Source organism: Mauremys reevesii, linkage group 19, assembly GCF_016161935.1.
Source record: "Mauremys reevesii isolate NIE-2019 linkage group 19, ASM1616193v1, whole genome shotgun sequence".
NCBI lineage: Eukaryota > Metazoa > Chordata > Testudines > Geoemydidae > Mauremys > Mauremys reevesii.
The window spans coordinates 8,097,057-8,119,502 of record NC_052641.1 but is presented as its reverse complement, the minus strand read 5'-3'; the positions used below and the strand labels follow the sequence as shown (position 1 = coordinate 8,119,502).

The 22,446-nt window shown below is 45.4% G+C and overlaps 1 protein-coding gene across 1 annotated transcript in view; it reads right to left on the bottom strand.

Annotated features, from left to right (window-relative positions):
* Positions 1 to 22,446, bottom strand: part of CACNA1B (calcium voltage-gated channel subunit alpha1 B) — a 484,205-nt gene that overhangs the window by 265,919 nt on the left and 195,840 nt on the right. The window contains exon 6 of the mRNA XM_039506170.1: positions 19,097 to 19,284. Coding sequence (XP_039362104.1) covers positions 19,097 to 19,284 — 188 coding nt within the window. The remainder of the gene's footprint in view (positions 1 to 19,096; positions 19,285 to 22,446) is intronic.

The following is a 22,446-nucleotide window of genomic DNA, read 5'->3' as shown; positions in this document are numbered from 1 at the left end:
ATAGGCTTATATGTTTACTGCCAAAGTTTTAAAGAATGTAAAACCAGGGAACCGATAAAGTCACTGGCTAAGCACCCGGAACTAGAGTAGGTTAATATGCTAAACCACATTTTCACCATAGTAGCCTCTTCTGTAGTGCAGAGAGAATATTTTCTTCATTTCAGTTTATTTAGCTAGTTCAGTTCAATGATTCAAAGTTAGAAATGAATAGGACTTTGAAAATCAGAAAAGCTTATTTTCCTCCTCCAATCTCTGTATAAAAACTTGGTGTGAGAGTGAGGACTACTAGTTCTAAAATCTTGCAGGACATGGTGACCAGAAACAACCAGTTCAGTTTAGGAACTGCAGAAAATACCTTTCTTAGTTTATTAAAACCGTTTTAAATGCAAAACATGTATCCAGCACAGTTAAGGTAGTTTTATTTAAAATGCTGGGAGAGGGTTGCATTTTTAATTGGATTCAAATTGCCATCCAACTATAAAGCCTGACACAAACCACAAGTAAAAAATTAATCCGGGAACTAAGTGCATTATTCACCATTTTCTAACATGATAAAAAATAAAACATCTGAATAAATGCAGCTTCAGCTATATAACTGCTTAATTCAAGTCAGCTAACTTGCCACGACTGACTTCACAACCGCCTTTTGTGTGACCGTTCACGTCCAGTGCCCCGGTGCCGTGCCAATTTTGGATGAACAACGGCATACGAGGGCCAACGTGTCCTCGCTGAGTGACAGTAACTCTGAGATAGAGAGACAGGCACCTTGACAAACTTCAGAAGCCCTAATTTACACTTACCAGTTTGCAAATTGAGATACAGATCCGGCTTAAGAGACTTTCTGACAGGAACAGCCAGAGCCACTGCCACAATGCAGAATTTGGCTGAGCCCAACCTTCATAGTCTGACTGAGGGGCAGCGACACAGACGGTCAGATATGTGGTAGAGGAGTGCACAATTAGAAGACTGGAGAGCGGACTGCCACACCTTGCTACCTTTGATGATGCGGCAGTTCGACGGCTGAATAATCTAGATAGTGACTTGTGATGCACACAAAAGAAGAAGATTGCTTAAATAAATGTGCACAGATATAGTGTATCCTCTTGGTTTTCAGAAAGAAGCACCAAATTTAGTGTAAAGGCTGCATTTAGTTTCAAATCAACATGTTGTAATGGCTAACCAGTCAAATCAACCTTTTTTTAGGAAAATAATTAAAAAGCACAAATGCAAAACAATTAAAATTAAATATTTAAAAATCAAGGTTTTCCGCTTGCTGATGTAAATCATGATTTAAATCAGTGATTTCAATCACTGATTTAAATCAGTCCACCCTGGGTGTTTCTAAAGTGCCTAGCACTAAGCACATAGATAGCCAACTGCAGGATTTGGCTGTATCTGCACGGAAAAAAAACTTCAGCCACTACCAAAAGCTGGTCATCCTCACAACCTCACAAAACAAAGCCCACTTCTGTTATTGCCTTCCTTATATTTTGTTAATCATTTGCTATTCTTAAAAAAACAAACAAAACAAACAGCCCACTGCACGCAGAATCTCTCCTTTGGATGAAGCAGGTGTACAAGGATTTCCATACCAAACCATTGGTCACAATTAAACAGGTTGTTTAATCACATTTTCTAGGAAGACATTTTTGGCAATTAAAAATTAAAAATGTGCTTCTGCCTTGTACTACATGATTAATGATTTCTGTTGCTGCAAACTAAAGCAGACCAACGAGCACTCAAAAGATTAAAGAATTTTATTTTGCTTCTGTGTTACTGCTGACTACTCATCTTGGTCCATAACAGTTTGACAGGGTTGGCCTTCAGTGCCTACTGGAAGGTCCATATTTAAGCAATCAGAGATGGATTGGGCATGGTAGCAGTCATGTGGAATGGGACTGCGTGCAGAGTTTAATTATTTTTTGTTACATGTCTGTTGCTGGTAGATAGGGTCAAAATATTTTAGCCAAAACATTTTTGGAGGAAAAAAATGCAGATTTGGTGGCACTGAAGTGTTTCGTGAATTCATGTTGATTTTGCCAAATTGTTTCAGGTGAATAAAACCTGAAAAGCTTTAAATGTTTTGTTCTGATATTTTGCAAACGTAATGTTTTCATTTTTCAGTTCAAAAACAAACTTTTCATTTCCTTCAAATTTATTAAAAACAACTGAAAAACATTAATGATTGCTCAAAACAAAACTTTTTATTTCCGGTCTAACAAAATTAATTTAAAATCAAAATGACAATTTTTTCCCACTTTTCAATTAGCTGAACATTTTGAAAACCTCATTTTCACATCTGCCTGAAATTATTTTATTTTTCCTTGATTTTTTTGGAATTGCCAGTAAATTGAAAAATCCATTACTCGTCTAGCTTTATTCACTGGGTTGGATTTGATGTGGGGGTAACTGATGAGTTTGTTTATTTATACATGTATTTTTACAAGGTTGTGAAGGGTGCCCAGAGTGTTGGATGGGTGCTTTTTAATAAAGAGTAGCAAACAGCTAAATTAATAAATATTGAGCCAAAGTCTTGGGATGTAATGAGATTCCTGAGACACACTGAAGCAAAACATCTGTAGCTTAGGGTTAAGATAGATAGAGAATGTGGGTAAAACTCACCCTTGTGCAAAAAGCCAGCACTATGCCTCTCTAAAGTTCCATTCAAGACCTCAAAAGATGATTGAAATGGGGTAAATGGTGCACAAGCCTTATGCTGACTCTCTGCTCTGAGCCAAATCTCACACATTTCAACACTACAGCCAGCAGGGCTCCTGGGTTCAGTTTGTGTTTCAGGCAAAAGAGCCGGACCCTTCTTTATTCTTCTTTTTGCTGAACTGGCTCGCTCATCCCCAAGGGTTTCCCCCATTGAACCATCTGAAGATCCTCCACTGGCAATTCTGCGTGAGCTCTGATCTATAGTTGCCACCACTGGGCAGAGCAAAGAGGGGCTCATCCTTCCTCCCACCCAACTTTTCATTATCCTGCAGATGTGCCATTCAAAGCAGCTGCCAGCCTCCTGCATTTTTGCTCCCAGTCCTCCTGCCACCACTCCATTTTACTGTATGTGGTTGTAGCTCTGGGTTTATATGGAAATGCAACGCAAGCAAGTGAAAGATTAACGAGGGCGAAGTGCAAACCTGTGTCCTAAGGAAGAGGGCTACCCAGTCTCTCTTATTACTAAGAGCATAAGAACGGCCACACTGGGTCAGACCAAAGGTCCAACTAGCCCAGTATCTGTCTTCTGACAGCAGCTAATACCAGGTGCCCCAGAGGCAATGAAAAGACCAGGCAATCACCAAGTGATTAGCCCCTGCCACCCTCTCCCAGCCTCTGGCAAACAGAGGTTAGGGACACCATTCCTGCCCATTCTGACCAATAGCCATTGATGGACCTATCCTCCATCAATTTATCTAGTTCTTTTTTGAACCCTGTTATAGTCTTGATCTTCACAACATCCTCTGGCAAGGAGTTCCACAGGTTGACTGTGCCTTGTGTGAAAAAATACTTCCTTTTGTTTGTTTCAAACCTGCTGCCTATTAATTTCATTTGGTGACCCCTAGCTCTTGTTATTTGCACCTCATAATACATGTCCTTATTTACTTTCTCCACACCAGTCATGATTTTATAGATCTCAATCATATCGCCTCTTAGTCGTCTCTTTTCCAAGTTCCAATTTTATTAATCTCTCCTCAGATGGAAGCTGTTTCATGCCCCTAATGATTTTTGTTGCCCTTTTCTGTACCTTTTCCAATTCCAATAGCTCTTTTTTGAGAAGGGGCAACCACATCTGCACGCAGTATTCAAGATGTGGGCGTACCATGGATTTATATACAGGTAATATGATATTTTCTGTCTTATTATCTATCCCTTTCCTAATGGTTACTAACAATCTCATTGCTTTTTTGACTGCTGCTGCACATTGAACAGATGTTTTCAGAGAACCATCCATGATGACTCCAAGATCTCTTTCTTGAGTGGTAACAGCTAATTTAGACATCAATTGTATATGTATAGCTGGGATTATGTTTTCCAATGTGCAGTACCTTGCATTTATCAACATTGAATTTCATCTGCCATTTTGTTGCCCAGTCATCCAATTTTATGAGATCCCCTTTGTAACTCTGTGTTGGACTTAACTAACTTGAGTAGTTTTGTATCATCTGCAAATTTTGCCACCTCATTGTTACCCCTTTTCCAGATCATTTATGAATATGTTGAACAGTACTGGTCCCTGTACAGACCGCTGCAGGACACGACTATTTACCTCTCTCCATTCTGAAAACTGACCATTTATTCCTATCCTTTGTTTTCTCTCTCTTAACCAGGTCTCAGAGTAGCAGCCATGTTAGTCTGTATCTGCAAAAAGAACAGGAGTACTTGTGGCACCTTAGAGACTAACAAATTTATTTGAGCATGAGCTTTCATGGGCTACAGCCTACTCTATCGGATGCATAGACTGGAACATACAGCAAGAAGATATTTATACATACAGAGAACATGAAAAGGTGGAAGTAGCCAGACCGACTGTAAGAGGCCAATCAATTGAGATGAGCTATCAGCAGCAGGAGAAAAAAAAACTTTTTTTGCTGTATGTTCCATTCTATGCATCCGATGAAGTGGGCTGTAGCCCATGAAAGCTTATGCTCAAATAAATGTGTTAGTCTCTAAGGTGCCACGAGTCCTCCTGTTCTTTTTCTCTCTTAACCAGTTACCAATCCATGAGACGACCTTCCCTCTTACCCCAGGACAGCTTGCTTTGCTTAAGAGCCTTTGGTGAGGGACCTCGTCAAAGGCTTTCTGAAAATCTAAGTACACTACATCCACTGGATCACCCTTGTCCACATGCTTGTTGACCCCCTCAAAGAATTCTAGTAGATGGGTGAGGCGCGATTTCCCTTTACAAAAGGCATGTTGACGCTTCCTCAACAAATCATGTTCATCGATGTATCTGACAATTCTCTTCTTTACTATAGTTTCAACCAGTTTTCCTGGTACTGAAATTAAGCTTATCAGCCTCCACCTTGCAGTCTCCATTCACTGTCAATTAGCTAATCCAGCTGCACTCATGGCAGCAGTCACTCCTCATACTGTGGGTGGGCACTGTCCGTACCGAACCCACGACTGCCTAGGCTTACACAATCCAAAGGCTTCCTCTGTCGGTGGTAGCAGCTGGACCCATCGCCGCTGCATCTGTGAGAGAGAGGGCTGCTTCTCATTAGCAGGTGAAAGTAACCCTGATCAAATAGAGGATGATATTTGACACTAATAATTTTAGAGGCTGAGGAGGCTGGTAAATTTCTCATTGTGCTGCAGGGACGAAAAGGAGAAGGCTATTATAGATGTGTCTCATTTCTGCCGCAGATGGGCTCCCCCATTACAGACAGCATGTTCTGGTATCCACACACAACCCACTATACCCCCACTATACACATGAGCATCTGTGCAAATGGCATAAGCTACACTGGTCCCTTAATGCAACTCCTGTGTTTGCTGCTGCTCTGTTCCTTGCCACATCTCTCAGCGTTCAGAACATTTAGCTAATCAGAGCTACTTCAGTGACAATAACTTAGGCCTGGGTGAACACGGGAGGCCATGAGGACACCTTCCCCCAGACAACAGAGGAAAGGGGCAGCTCTCCGATAGGACTGATTACTCTTGCTTTCTTTGCCTTTTGCATCCATGCCCTGCAGGGAGGTTGGGGGTGCTTTTGAGCAAGAGGAGGCTGCACGGAAGCCTCGTCTCAGAAAATTCAGCGATCGCACGTTTCTTAGCTCCTCCGAGCTTCTGACATTTTATCCTCCCCACTCCTTATTTCCTGCAACTGGCTGCACCATGAAGTCACCAGCCTCCGGTGGGGTTTGCCAATGGGTTTGTCTATGCTGCAATTGCAGGTGTGATTGCAGCTCAGGTAGGCACTCCCAAGAGAGCTGTAATCTAGCTAGCATGGCTAAAAATATCGGTGAAGATGCAGCGGTGTAGACAGTACCAACCCACCTAGACCTCTGTGTCCCACGCCCTCGCATCTTCACTTCTATTGTTAGCCGTACTAGCTAGATCTAACCTAGTGCAGGTACGGTTACCAGAGCTGCAATGACATATCCGACTGCAGTGCAGATACCCTATGTATCTGAAGCCTCTGTCCGTCCTCTGGCTCCCAACAGTGTGAATCATGCTGAGTCCCAGGCCCCACAAGAAAGCACTGCAGCTTCAGATTAACGAGCCTGACATCAACACACCTGCAGCTGGGCAGGTATCTATCTTCTCACCTGGTAGTTATTCCTATGACTAGGGCTCTACTAAATTCACAGCCAAGAACAACACGTCATGGACCTTGAAATCTGGTCTTTTGTGTGCTTTAACCCTCTCCTTTACAGATTCCACGGGGGACACCAGCATTTCTCAAGTTGGGTGTCCTGACCCAAAAGGGAGTTGCAAGATCACAAGGTTATTTTGGGGGTCGTGGTATTGCCACCCTTACTTTTGCGCTGCCTTCAGGGCTGGGCAGCCAGAGAGTGGTGGCTGTTGGCTGGGCAACCAGCTCTGAAGGCAGCGCCTCACCAGCAGCAGTGCAAAAGTAAGGGTGGCAATACCAGAGCAATACTTCTGTGCCACTGCTAGCCGTGGTTCTGCCTTCAGAGCTAGGTGCCCGGCCAGCAGCTGCCACTCTCCATCTGCCCAGCTCTGACGGCAGCGTCACCACTAGCAGCAGCACAGAAGTAAGGGTAGCATTACCACAACCCCCCCTACAATAACCTTGCAAACTCCCCTCCCCCCGCCCCCCCCGACACACAAAATTGCTTTTTGGGTCAGGACCCTACAATTACAGTGAAATTTACTGAAAACATGAAATTTACTATTTTAAAAATCTTATGACCATAAAATTGACCAAAATGGACCGTGAATTTGGTAGGGCCCTTACCTATGACTAAGCAACCACCCACAAAGGAATCCAGCATCCTGGCCCACAGTATCCCAGGGAAGGGATTTCCAAAACCTTGGTTGCACAGTCCATTTTGTGGGTGCTGGTGCCCTCTGCAATCTGGATTCATGGTACCCCACTTTCAAATAGTGCAAATTCTACCTGTTGGACAGAACGGAGAATGCAGCTTAAAAAAAAAAAAGTCACCCTGGAAACTTGACGTGTGGCCAGGGTGAAAAAAATAAAATTTTTACTTGTCCTTTTTCCTCCTCCTTTGTGGCTTCATTAAAAGCCACATTTTTGCCAAGTGATTTCTTTTCCCTTTGGCTGCCCATGCTTTTGCTGGCTAAACAGTTTTTATTCCTCAGCATGTTCATTGAGAGCAACGAGAGCTGATACACACACACACACGAGCGAGAGATATCGAACCCACCATAAATCCCTTCAGCCAGTGACACTGCAGACAGCTAGCTTCAGGCTCACATAAATATCAAGTGCAAATGAGCCCTCATTTATTGAGGCCGATGCTGGTGCCTAACATTTATGGATTTGGGCTGGCAGTTAAAATCACGTCTAATTGATGATAGATGGTGGGATGGTAGGTGCGTTCTGAGAAAACAGTGATTTCAAAGCCACCTCCTTGGATCCCCGTGGGCTTTGCCGGCTTATTCCACAGCTAAGGCAGAGTAGGTGAGACATGCAAGCACAGGGAGATAACCTCAGGGTGAAAACCGCCCCTGGGCAAAATGCCAGCAAAAGCCATTCAAACCCTAAACGGAGAACGTAAGTACTGCCTCGACTTGTATTGGCCTCTGCACAGAGATTAATCTCACGAACAGAAACTACCTATCTTAGCTACTTATCAGACACCACCACTGTAGTATCTGAGCATCTCACAGTCTTTAATGTGTGATCTCAACACCCCTCCAAGGCAGGGTTGTGTTATTATACAAACCCTTCTACAAACAGAGAGACTAAGTGGTTTGCCCACGGTCACTTCAGATGTTTGTGGGGGAGAAGGAATTGAACACGGGTCTCCTAGAGCGAAAGTAAGTTCTCTAACCACTGACTCATCCTTCCATTAAGTAACCAAGGGTGAATCCTATCTATGAGAGTGAGGGCTGCATTACTTCATCCTATTTATTTTTCTCCTGCTTTTTGCTCCATATCAAGCTTCAAGCCACTTCTACCTTCTTTTGAGGGTAGTTTTTCTTTTCTCAGCTAAAAATCTGACGGCTCTCGTAGCCTAGGCTGGTCATGCTCAAATCCTCCCTGACAGACATCCCAGCAACACCCGCAGACTCTAGGACTCACAGTTTGGTTTAGTGACGGACAAACCTCAAACAATGCATCTTTGAGGTTCATCTGAAAGAAGTATCCAAAAGTCTGGAGATGCTTATCTGAGCTATCAAAACATAACTGGGTCTAACGTCTCATGAGCACAGATTCTCTCCCCAAATTCCGGGGACTTCTGCCTTCCTTGGGCTGGAAATAGAGTGAGAACAAATTTTCTCATTGTATTTTGATCCTTCCACTTCCATTTCTAACATGAACCAGGAAATTCAGAGATACAGGGAGAAATGAAAAATAGGACCAAGTTAATCAAAAGCCATTCTCAAGCCTGCTAAAGGTGGGGTTCAAATTAGGCTCAAGTTTTGGGTCAATTCTGATTTTTATTTTTATTTTTTTTTGAACCACAAAGCACATATTAGCATAGCAGTTTAGCCCTAGTAGTTCACAGATACGAAATATCCATTGACCACTGGTATTAGACAGGAGAAACATGTTTCACTTTCAAGAAATATTACAATCTCTCCTTATTGAGAGAGAGAGAGAGAGAGAGAGAGAGAAATTTGAAATTTTGTGTGTTCTGCAGGACATTCCATATCTCGCAAGGTAAATTCCCTCGAATAGCTTTGAGTGCCTGTAAAAAAAAAAAAGATCCTACGTGAAATCCTGGCCCTACTGAAGTCAATGGCAAAACTCACATAGACTTCAATGGGGCCAGGATTTCACCCAGGATGCGTGAATGTACTAAGCTCCAGGACTTGCACACCTCAGTTCTCCTCCAACTCAGTGTTGCTGCTTATTTCCTGCTAAGTGTAGCACAGGGATTTCTCAACCTGAAGCTCGTGGGCAGGTGGCAGGGGAGTTGCAACCACCTGGCCTTTGCGAAATGAGAGTGGGGTCTGGCTAGATCCCGGAAAGAGGGGAGGTTGTATCAGCACCTAGCATGGAGGAAGGAGTCCTAGTATGGAAGAGAGCAAGAACCACTGACGTTGCACAAGAGAAGGAGAAAAACAGAAATGACTCTCCTACTCCTGGTGGAAAACATACACCATAGAATCATAGAATTGTAGGACTGGAAGATACCTTGAGAGGTCACCTCGTCCAGTCCCCTGCACTCATGGCAGGACTAAGTATTATCTAGACCATCCCTGACTGGTGTTTGTCTAACCTCCCCAGGCAATTTATTCCAGTGCTTAACCACCCTGACAGGAAGTTTTTCCAAATGTCCAATCTAAACCTCCCTTGCTTCAATTTAAGCCCATTGCTTCTTGTCCCATCCTCAAAAGGTTAAGAACAATTCTTCTCCCACCTCCTTAGAATCATAGAATATCTGGGTTGGAAGGGACCTCAGGAGGTCATCTAGTCCAACCCCCTGCTCAAATCAGGACCAATCCCCAACTAAATCAAACCCTTGTAACAACCTTTTATATACCTGAAACTGTTATGTCCCCCCTCAGTCTTCTCTTCTCCACACTAAACAAATCCAATTTTTTCAATCTAGATCATGTTTTCTAGACCTTTAATCATTTTTGTTGCTCTTTTCCGGACTTTCTCCAATTTGTCCACATCTTTCCTGAAATGTGGTGCCCAAAACGGGACACAATACTCCAGTTGAGGCCTAATCAGCACAGAGGAGAGCTTCATAGAATCATACACTTTAAGATCAGAAGGGACCATTATGATCATCTAGTCTGATCTCCTGCACAATGCAGGCCACAGAATCTCACCCACCCACTCCTGTATCAAACCTGTGTCTGAGCCATTGAAGTCCTCAAATCATGGTTTAAAGACTTCAAGGTGCAGAGAACCTTCCAGCAAGTGACTCCTGCTAACACATCCCAGAATGATGTTTGCTTTTTTTGCAACAGTGTTACACATATTTAACTTGTGATCTACTATGACCCCCAGATTCCTTTCTGCAGTACTCTTTTCTAGGCAGTCATTTCCCATTTTGTATGGAAAAGTCTTATAGAATTTGACAGGGAGGAAGGAAATAGGATTCTGTAGAAATGTAATTGGATGCTATAAACCCCATAGTATTTAGTAGAAGATGATATCCCTTTGAATAGTAGGTGCTTTTTAAATATCCTATAGAATTTTATAGCAGGGACAGAATGCTCTATTGTACTCTCCAGAATGGTTCAAAAATTTGACAGAAAGATTACTAGACGGAGGTTTTGAATCAAGGTTGGATTTTTTTTTCCTAAACAATTTGTTCTAGGAATTATTTTGGGGCAGTTCTCTGGCCTGTGTTGTACAGGAGGTCAGACTAGATGATCACAATGGTCCCTTCTGGCCTTTCAATCTGTGAATTCACTATGGCCCATTAAGTGCTGCAGGACTTTTCTATGAGAGCCTATATTGAGCCCACAAGCTCATTTCATATGGAGGCCACTGAACATATGGTAAAAAAGTCCCACATAATGTCTGTGTGCCATACCATATTATATTTGTGACATGGAGTAGAAGACAATGACCTCTTGAGGTCCCTTCCACCCTACATTTCTATGATTCTATACCATACACATTTTAAAGAGGTAAAGAACTGTACCCAAGGATACTGTAACTAATTCTAGAACTAGGGGTGGAGAAAGACCTGATAAGAACAATCCTGCATGAGCAGGATGACCTGAGTATTTTGTCTAGTCTAGTTTGAAATAACTCCAGCAATAGAGCTCCTGTGTTTCTCAGGGGACACTATTCTACTGTCTACTGAACCTTACAGCTAAAAAGTTTTTTTTTCCCTGATATTCAACCTCAGTTTTCCTTTCCCCAGTCTCATCGCATTGTTCTTATTTGCATCCCCTTCATCCTTCTTTGGTTTCCTTCTGGGCTCTCAGAATAATCCACTTATAGCAAAACAATATCCTCTTCTGTCTTGGGGAGTAATTTATTCAACCTAGTTCAGCTCCCCGAAGTGAGGTCCTTCTCACCCACCCCCCTAGGTTCAGGGTTTCACAGCCCTCCTTCTGGGGCTGAGAGAGTCCTGACCTCCTCTGCCAGCCCACAAACTAACCCTTCAAGGTTTCACAGCCCTCCTTCTGGGAACCATGGGCTAGCCGACTTCCTCCTCCTTGATAGGGCTTGGAGCATCCTTTTGAGATTCTCCCACTCAGTCATCTCACCACCACCATAATCCTCTTCAGGCGGATCTAATAACCCCAAACCTTTATCTGGGCCAGCTGAAAGAGAGGGGGGGGGAACTTTGCCCTGCCACTCTACAAGACTCCTGGTCCCAGGCCCTTAAAGGAACAGTGGTTTTGGTTTCGCCCTCACCTTCCCTCTGCCAGACAAACTATAACCCAGGACTGCTTCACTTCCTTCCCTGGATACATGGAACAGGATAACTGGCATCTCAAACTACCACCCCTCTGGCCTTATAGGGTCAGTATCCCATTACAATCCCCCTTTTACAGATGGGGAAACCAAGGCAGAGAGTTTGCCCCAAGACACACAGTTATTTGGGAGCAGAACCCAGGGCACCTGCTGTGTACTCACTCCTCTATGCTGCACTTCAATAAGAGTCTTCGACAGAAATTAAACCTCAGTCCACAGGATCAAATTTAGGTCCCCCACAACTCACTTTCCATAGAAGAGACCTTGAAAAGCAAGGCCTTGTCCGCCCTGCAAATTGTCTCTTGTGCTGCCCCTCATCCTTGGCAGGAGCTCCCTCTAAACATGTGCACTCCCTGTAAACACTGGCACAACTAACTCATTCTCCTTAAAACTTTCCTTCATTGTGGTGCCAACAAAAAGCTTGACAACCGTGAGGCTGCTGGTGCGGCAAGATCACTGTCCATCATGCTGACCAATATTGTCTCAAAATGTTCCCCCGTGGTCCCCCCGGATCTGCCTCCCTGTATCCACCCCACTGCCTTGTCTTATTCTTACATTGTAAGCTCTTTGGGCAGGGGCCATCTTCTTAGCTGGCATTTGTACAGAGCCTAGCTCAGTGGGGTCCTTTGGCCATGACTAGGACTCCTGGGTGCTATGGTGGGTAATAATTTTACAGGAGGAGGAGGCGGCAGTGGTGGTAATAATTTTAATCTAAAGATCCTTTGGAACATTTAGCAAGAATAGAGGTTTGCTCTGATGTCCTTGGTCAAAACTCCCCACCCCTCACTGTTTGCTGGTTGGTTTCCAATCCCCACCCCACAGGAGGCTTACTTCAGCGGTGCTGTATGGCGTGCACCCGTATATAATTTGTAAAGCACTTTAGGATGAAAGGAGCCATGTAAATTATTATAAACACTTCTAGGCAGTTATCTTAATCCTCTTGAGCAATCATTTAGCCAAGCTATACACATTAAGTTCTTTTAATCTTCAGTCCCTCCAGCCTCTTAATTCTCATTCTCCAAGTTTCCTCCAATGTAATGATGTGTATCTAGTATCAAGGTGCCCAGAACAGTAGGCAGTATTCTACTGGGAGATACAGTCACATCTGTGCTGTACAGAGAAAAGCTATGACTTCCAGAGTCCAGGGAACAATGTTATTTGGTATTTCAGCAGGCTACTCTCACAGTAAGGATGAGTAAAGGTTTCAAAATCTGGCCATATGTTCTGGCCACAGGAATCTCTGTGGTCCCATCTGTACTCTATCTTCTTCCCACAATTGTTCTCAGCCTTCTACCTAATGTGACCCTGTGCTACAACAGAGAAAAGTTTCAGGTCCATCTTCTCAAGGAGCCACAAAGAAAAGGCGGCGGGCTGTGACAAAGGAAACTGGTTCCCGAGTCCATGTTGAGAACACATGTTCTGCCACGGTGAGGAAAACAGTTACGGCACGTTAGTCTTCCAACACATTTAAAACGGTGTAATGGTGGTGTAGATGGGCTCAGTCTATGCTTCTCAGATTATGCTGAGGCCCTGGGGTTCTCTCAGGACAAGAGAATTTTGGCTTTGCTCTTTGCGGGAGAAAAGATGGTTCCCTGTCATTAGCACAAGACAAAGGGACTGTTTCTAAATCATCTGTTGCTCTCTAAACTCACAGCAGGTTTCTGGCTGGGTGCAGGCCACAGCTGGTGAGCCTGCAGTATGCAGAAGGGCTTGTTTGGAGCGATTACTCTGCTGTTATTGTGCTACTGTTTCAGAAATGAGCTTCCCCCAGCTTATTCTTAAAGCATTTTACCTGATTGATGCTTTAATCTCTTTGCCTCAAGCATAAATCACTTTCCACATAAAGTCTTGCTAGAAAGCTTTCATTGACTCCAGTTAAAGGGAAACTCCCATAAAAGCATAACCGGCAGATGAGTGAGGCAAAGAGGGAAGGACATTTTTGCAGTCCATGAAAACCTGAGCTCCACCTCCTTGCCTTTATAACTCCTCCGTTTATTATCATGGAGAAGGGTTTAAGGATTTCCAAGCCAGTCTTATCTATCATGAAGCCCTGCCTTCTGCCTGCTGCGTTACTCCCGAATAACCCATGGGAGGGTCATGTCCGTATCAGATGTGAAGTCAGCACAATCCTTCAGAAACACTTACACAGTCCACAGAACGATCGCTGCTACTAAAAAGACCCTTTGTGAAAGAGCTGAGCCCAACTGGCAAACCAGACCCAGAGTGCCCTCCTTGGCTGGCGAAGTTTGTGCCTGGATTTGATCTCTGCAGGTCGGCTATCTCCAGAACAGGAAGAATCAGATCCAACCCCCCCGTCCCCTCCCCCGCAAACTTTGGGGAACTTCAGGTCGAAATCCCAATGCTACAGCTCAGGTCCATCTTCCCAATGGGCTGAATCACAGCACTCAGCCTAAACAGGCCAGAACTCTGGGGTTTAGTTGCCAGCCTAGACCTGAGCTCTAGGGCTTGGGCGCCAACAGGACCACTCAGGATTGGTGATTTCCATCAGCCCAAAGTTGCTTTTGAGGGGGAAACCACTCCTATTCCCTGGTGCCGTTAATGAGGAACTGGCTAAGCAGCTAGGATGCGAGCGCTGCTCTTCTGAGTTTATGAGTGACCCTAACGATGACTTACATAGGGAAAAAGCAGCACCTCCTTCCACTGCCCTCATGGTAGAGCGCAGCAGCAGCGCTGGCGGTAGCAGAGAAATATGAACAGCGACAGAGTGCTATTGATCCAAAGCAAACAAACAATCAATCGGCTCATTTTTCAGGAGGAAATGGCCCTCCAAGCTCATTGCAACCTCAACTTCCCCATAATGGCCTTGGGCTCCAGACTGCCCGGCAGGATAACCCACTTTCAGTCCCTACGATGGACCCCGCTCCATGGGAGCCCATTTTAACAGTGGAAAGTGAGAGGTAAGCCCAAGTAAAACCAACATCTAGCAGGAGCTGGAGAGTGTTCACTCAAAGGCAGGGGAATAGGAACAGCACTGCTGGGAACTGGGAGATGACCTTTTCACTGGCTCCTGGGCAGTTAACAGCATGAGAAATCTCAGCCCTGACTTCTTACAAAAGCATACTCCTACTTGTACCTCCCTGGAGGCTCATCTCAGGATCTCACAGCACTTTGCAAATATTAATTAAGCATCACAACAAAAAGTGGATCCATGACTTGGCCAAGGTGAAAGACCTGCATCCAGGGGCTGGCAGGTTCACCTGGGGAAAGCAGAACACACCAGAGGGTCGGTCTCCTATCAGGACTTGCTCCACCCTTTTAAAGTCCTAATCCACCCTCACCTGTCCCAGCCCAGAAACCTTCTCCTCCCTGGCAGAATGCCCCAAGAGCAAACTCCTTAACCAACAACCAGGCCCTCAATGAGTTCCGGGGGAGGGGAGAAGAGAGGGGGAGACTAGGCTTTGCAAGGTAGAAGCCACATCTTACTCTGCTTCGTAAAGTTTTGGATAGATTATGGAGCTATGTACTGCAAACAAACCAGAGAAAATATCCAGGCTTCTCCTATTTTGCATTTTAGGCACACGGGCAGGGAAGACTGGGTCACAATATGGGGCTGGCAGTCCAGAGACATGGCTTCAGTCCCTGAGCTTGGACTCTGCCTTAGAGGTAGCTGTAGTCTAATGGACTGAGCATGGGGCCATGAGTCAGCATGATCTAGATTCTGCTATTGAGTCATCTTGGACAACTCATTTTCTCGCTCTATACTTCATTTTCCCTCCTCTATCTAGTGAGGCTCACGACCCTTGCACCCTTCCTTTGTAACGTGCTTGTAGAGCGATGGATAGAAAATACAGTGTCCTTCTGGCTCACTTCCAAACTCTAGACTCAGCCAGCACAGGCAGCAAAGTCTACAGAATAGCTGGCACGCAGCTGGGTTGGTTGGAGCCGCAGGCTTTGATGGGCTGGGTACTCTCTGTTGTGCACAGTCTGACAGTTGCATCACTGCACATTTGCTCTGATGAGCTTACAGGCGCTGTTGTATGTTTCTAAATGATATGCGTAGGCACAGGGGGAAACAAGAGGAAAACTTTGCCATTACAAAAACAAGGAAGGAGACCGGTGGCACCTGAAAAAGTGGGGGTTTTACCCACAAAAGCTTATGCCCAAATAAATCTGTTAGTCTTTAAGGTGCCACCAGACTCCTCATTATATTCATGGATACAGACTAATCCGGCTACCCCTCTGATACTAAGCAATTACAAAACAACAAACCAGATGGATCTTCCCTTCTCTTCTCCCTTCTCTCCCCTTTTCACTCTGCTGCTACCCTGTGAACAGCACAGCTCACTAGTAAGTGATAGGAGTGCACCATCAGAGGGATATGGGGATGAAGCTGGCAGAGGGACAGGTACAGTAACTCCTCACTTAACGTTGTATTTATGTTCCTGAAAAATGCAACTTTAAGTGAAACAATGTTAAACGAATCCAATTTTCCTATAAGATTTAATGTAAATGCGGGGGGTTAGGTTCCAAGGAAATTGGGGGGGGGGGGCAGACAAAAGGCATTATATACTGTACAGTAATGTACTGTGGTTAGGAAGTGCCCCGGCTTACCCCACACAGGCACAGCCTACAGCAGGCAAGGACGCTAGGAAACACCTTTGCAGCAGCAGCGGCCGCTTCCCTGGAGAAGAACAGGCTTGTACTTTGCCGGGAATGCTCCAGGCCCGCCTCTTCCTGTCCCCGCTCCATTCCAGGCCCGCCTCTTCCCATCCCCACTCCACCTCCTCTCCGGAGCACGCCACATCCCACCCCCCCAAAGTCCTAAGCACTGCTAAACAGCTGTTTGGCAGCGCGTAGGACTTTCTGGGATGGAGGGGGAGGAGCGGAGATGCAGCGCTGCCCCGCTCCTGCCCCGCCTTCCCAGAAAGTCCTACGCGTGACGTGCTGGGAGGGAGTGGGAGAAGCCTTGCATCTCCACTCCTCCCCCTCCCTCCCAGAAAATCCTAAACGCCGCCAAACAGCGGGGGAAGTGCTGGGAGGAGGCAGAGAAGCCGAACTTGAGCAGTGACTGTACAAGGGAGCATTGCACTTCCACAGAATCTTACAAGCAGGCAGCCAAAGGACGTTATAAGGGAGCATTGCACAACTTTAAACGAGCATGTTCCCTAATTGAGCAGGGACGTAACATTGAAACAACGTTAAGTATGATGACGTTAAATGAGGAGTTACTGTAATATGGAAACCAATAGACCGGGCTACCATCTATCTAACTCTGCTTTAGTTGAATCTAGATGGCTAGGTGACTCTTTGGCCACGATTCTCAATGGTACTTAGTCACATGCACAGAGTTAAGCATGTGAGCATTCCTGCTGAAGTCAAAGGGGTATTGGATACCATGGTGATAGGCAGATGCTTAAAGTTACACACATGCTCATCAGCTTAAAGTTACACACATACTTAAGAACCTTCCTGAAGTGGGGCTTCTAATATCATGGAAACAGGCAGATCAGAAATAGGATAGAATTGTTGGAAAGAAAAACAATCCTCCATTTTTGAACTGTCCATGGTTGCATTTGTGCTCCCACAGGAATGACAGCTTCACAGCCTATGAAACATTGTCCTCAGCCATTCCCAGAGCCTCCCACTTGTAGGTGATGGGAAATCCACCTGACATCTAAGGTTTAACCAGGGATAAGCGGCTGGGGCTTACTGCTCCACAGACAAGATCTGCAGAGTCAGAATCACGTTTGCACAGCCAATCCTTGCTGCCCCAGATCAATGTATCGGTTTCCAATTAGGTTAATGGTACTGCAATAACTTCAAAGCAACCCCGAATCAATTCCAAGAGCCTGCATGCTCAACAAAAGGCAGGCTGGAGGAAGATGATCTAATATGCCATTTATTGATTAATCAGTCAAAACCGGGACTCTAATGGGCTTTTCGCATGATTGTTGATTGTGGAGAGAAGAGAAAGGGTCAGTGAATGGGTCTGGGGGGACTGGTTGTGTGATGAAATAGGCAGGGAGTGGAGGGGGGAACACGGCTGGGAAATGAGGCCTTCCCTCCCCCTCGCGGTTGCAGACTTCTGCGACCAATCTAAATGGGCCAGCGATTGTCAAGAAATGAAGACTTGTGCAATGAAGAGAGAAGGGAATAAATGGGATGTAGTGGCTTCCACTAAAGCAGGATTGCACCTTACAGTTCACCGTGCTTGCTGCTAACCATGCTGTCCTGCTGTCACAGAAATATCCAGAGGGAAGGGGTCCCGTAGCCCAGAATTCAATGGGTTTTAAAACACTGAGCACAACTAAAGTCTTCTCATAGGTCACAGGCTGTGCCCATTCCAATAATGCTCAGTAAACGCAATCGTCTGACTCTTTTCCTTTCCATTCCGTGGTAAGCAATAAAGCCCATTAGACCTGTAAAGCGGGAGGTTACAGCACTTCTGGAGTGGTTCTAAGTCACATCGCTTTTGGTCTCGTGCTTTATAGCACTACTCAAGGCAACCTATAAATGTCTCCCTGCCCCGAAGTGTGCTGCTGCGTTGGCTATTATCACACAAACCCCTCATTTAAATACAAACCATTTTGGTGTCACTAGCGCTCACGAGCGTGTTCTACAGCCAGCGTGCTCTACTCCCTTGTGCCGAGTGCAGTCACTTACATGGCACAAAGAGGGTGCAAAACCGCTGGAAAATGCTCACCGATCTAAACTGGAGCCTTTTGGACCCACTTTGCACACGTGTAAATGACTAAACAAAGTGCAAGGCAATGAAGGTTCAGACCCAACAGACCATATTCATCCTGGGTGCAGCTCCACCCCAGTCAGTGGAGATATGGCAGGTAAGAATGAGGCTTGCAGAATAACCCAAACCAGCACTCCATTTGAGATCATCATCTCCCTATGTTCCTTCAAGCACGTTACAATACACAGCACTGGGTGTGAACCTAGGCTGTAGGGAAAGCCCTTAGATACAAGAGACGAATGTGAAGGAGTCACTGATTGTGTCACTTCTATTCGGCCTTTGATGAAATATATTCTATAAGAAATAGTGAGGATGGACTCAACGCTTGTTGAGTAGTATGTTCCTACAACGGGATAAACCCATTTGGTGTGAAACTGCATCGGTACCTTGCAATGTAACCTGATGACATTTTGGCATGGTATCATCATGCTGCATCAGAAGTCACTACATAGGTATGCAGATACAAGGAATGCTGCCTCAAAATGCCATCTCTCTGGACTGCGATAATGATTTGTGGGACCCGTAAAGGATTATAAGGCACCAAGGAATGTCCTACAAAGCACAGAGCTCGGAGGCCACAGGCCTGCCTTAAGAAAACTGGGACAGTCCCAAAAAAGCCTGGGCTGGGGGCTACTGATGGAAAAACACCAACCAGCTGATGTGTTTTGCAGTTCAAGGCAGAATTCGAATCCTATCGCAGTAAGAATGAACCACTGACACGTTCCTCCTCGTTTTGTTCTCCACCCTGGGAATCTGTGCGACGCCTGCCCCCGCAGTGGAATAGAAAAACGCAATTCACACATCGCCCGGAGAACTCTATGGATATTGTCTGTGATACTCACATTGTAGAGGATGTCAGTCCAGCCCTCCATGGTGATGCACTGGAAGACAGTTAGCACAGCAAACAGAATATTGTCAAAGTTGGTGATTCCATAGTTGGGGCCTGGCCAGTATTTCCTGCATGTGGTTCCATTCTCACATTGCCTGGCCGGGGGATCCTCTCCACAAGGAAAATCTCCCACCTCCTCACCTACAGAGACAAGAGGGGTGAGGGGAGTGAAACACAGTTACTGATCAAAGCCTCCCAACGGTATCACTGAACTCTCACCAAACTGCCTCCAGGAGAAGCAGGGTCTGATTCTCATTTACACTAAGGTTCCTTTATGCTACTTTGGGATCTTAAAGTGGGTGTAGCTACAATGTCTGCCCACGTAAGGCCCTTTACATTGCCAGGGGTGTGCGATAGGGGCTTTAGTGACAGTGGAAATGAAAATCAGGCCCCATGTATCCAAAACCTACAGTTCACAACAGTGTTAGTGCCATGTCTGGGGCCCCCACACCATAGCATTAATAGTCAGAGTAGACCAAGGAGATGCCCTCGGTTTAAAGCAGAGTGAATCCTGTGATTCAGTGACGTAGTGTAAGGTGTAGAAAAGTCCTAAGTATTAACATTACTGCTATTGTATTAGGCCTATTGCGTCAGAGTGATGATGGACAGAAACAAAAAGATTATGAGGCAGGTTCTCCGGTCTGCTAAGGCCACTGAGCGCGGCAGCTGTCCCAGCATCAGGGGCGGGAGGGCGAATGCTGAGGGTGTTCCAAGGGCGAGGACATGAAGGGAGGGGCAGAGCAAAGCTAAACCCAACCCTATATAGTATATGTGTAACACTTCTCGACCTGGGAATCACTCCCCAAGCTCGGAGACATACCCACGCTAGCTCCGATCTACCTAGGGTGCTGAAACCAGACGTGTAGCCATGGCAGTGGGAGGGCCTAGCAGCCCCGAGTCTGACCCCGCCCAGGAGAGGGGCTACGCACTCAGACGGCTAAGCCCGTCCCATCGCTCACGCTGCCCGCTAACTTGATCAGAGCTAGTGTGGGCACGTCTACTCAAGCTGGAAATAGATCTCCAGCGTGAAGTGAAACCACACCCATAGGTACAGGGAGTGCCTAATGCCGGCGGTGAAAGTTAGAACTGCACCTAAACAGCTCTAACTTTTCTCTGGGACCAGACAGTAGGACAGAGTGGAGAACTCAGCCCTGTAACTTCAGCAATGCAGGCCAGAGGCTCATGATACCATAGTCTGTGCAGCACAACTGAGAGCATGCTAACTTCTGGGACAGAAGGCAGTGGGTTCATGTCTCTTAGCAAGTTTTGTGCTCCCCCCCAGTGCAAAGAAGGCAATGCTGAACTGCTGTAGGGGCCATCTAGCAGGGAAATATTCCACCGAGGCTCTGGGGCCAGGGCATACCAATTCCTTCCTGGCCCATGCTGGAGAGTGTAGAGGAGGAGGCTGGCATGCCCTTGCCAATGCGACTTCTCTCATTGAAACAGGTTTTCATGTCCATGGCGGCCAAGCGCTGAACACGGAATGGACTGTAAGCCCTTGGGGATGGGACTGTCACTGTGTTACATGTTTGTACAGAGCCTAGCGCAGTGGGAGCCTGGCCTCCAGGCACCACCACAATACAAATAATTAATGAACAACTACTACTACTGACTGCTCTGCTGGTCCTACACAATCACTGCAGTAGTCGTCCGTATTTAATTCATTTGTAAAGCCACCCTGAGTATGAAACAGTCTCTGTTCTATGGTGGTCGTCCTCCAGCCCCACTGAAGGCGAAGTTAAAGACTTCTACCACTCAGGAAGGCCATAGAGGATGTGCGGAAAGGGTGAGTTAACTCATCCGAGACAAGACCAGAAATATCCACTCAGTGTCGTGAATAAGCAAAGAACGATTGATTCCCCCATCTCGCTGGCTCTAAGCAAGGTCAGAAATAGCAATTTGTTGTCATGACTGAGCAAAGATCGATCACCTGACACTCAAACTCCCGCCTCTCCCACCAAAAATTAAAGTAACTTTATATCCATATTCCTCTTGATTTCCATGCTCACTGTTATCCAGGGTAGTTATTACTCTGCCGCCTTGCAGCTGATGGAGAAGCTTTGGGAGCCCAGGGCTGGATTCTCAAAGTAAATAAACTCACCAGGCCACGTTTTTCATTTACACAAAGGCCCCTTTATATCACGCCGGCAGAGGAAAAGGTCCTTACGGAAAGACACTGCGAGGGCAGGGGCAATAAGAATCAGACTTTACTAAATCAAATTCACCAAAGGGGGGGGAAATCAGTAATAACAATAATAAAGTAATAATAATAATAATAATTACACAGAAAGATGCCTGCAGAGGAAAGTCTGGCAGCCTGACTCTGTGGTATTTATATATACGGTGTGTGCAAGCAACCTCTTCCCACCTCACCAGCCCCTCACTACAAGGTTTTGCCCTCAGGCTCCCGTGTGGGTCGCTTTGGCGCTTGTAATGAATGTTGAAGGGTTTACTGAGGCAAGGCAGTGAGAAGAAAGAAGAAAATAAAGTCTTTGAGGACAATTCTCCAAGGACCCCTTGGAAAAGTGCAGCCGGCTTTCTGACGTTTGGCCTTTTGGTACAAGGTAATCCTTTCTAAAGGCAATGAACATCTATTACTACATGTATTGATTACCTTATGAGCAGGAGACATGACAAGCAAGTCGGGTCTTCTAAAGTCCGTGTGAAAAAGAGAGTGCAGGGGAGGGAATCGACAGTGGCTATTCCACTTACTATTTTTTTTTTAAAGTTTGCAAAGTGATGCGGCCAAATGATCATCGTTTGCATCCCAGTCATGACTTACCGGCTACAACTGAGATTAGGGCCCCATTGTGCAAGGTGCTGTCCATGCGCAGCCTAGGGCTCAGCAAGTGACTGAATATGCTTGTTTCAGACATGCTGAGATGAAGAGTTTTGACATTTCTGAAGACATTTCCTTTTTTTTTTTTTTCCTGGCAAACAATTTGGCAAAATCAGTCCAAATTCTCAAATTGTTTCAGTCAACCTGAATCTGCATTGTTTGGTGAAAAAAGGGATCACAAGAAATATTTTCACCCAGCTCAAGTCTAGAGTTCTTGTAACTGAATACTAGTTAACTCGAGTTTTTAAATACTAACCTGTTTTTAAATCCATGCCACAAAGGTTTGTCCCAGGATACAACTAAACCATAAAGGTTTGCATCACAGAACAATTGTTTGGGTCACATCTAGATTAGTCTTTTAGCAACTCAAGTTAACAAATCAATCAATTAACTCAAGTTTAAAAAAAAGAACCTCTAGTCTACACAAACTCAAAGGGAGAGACTCCGAAGCGTTCTCAATCTGA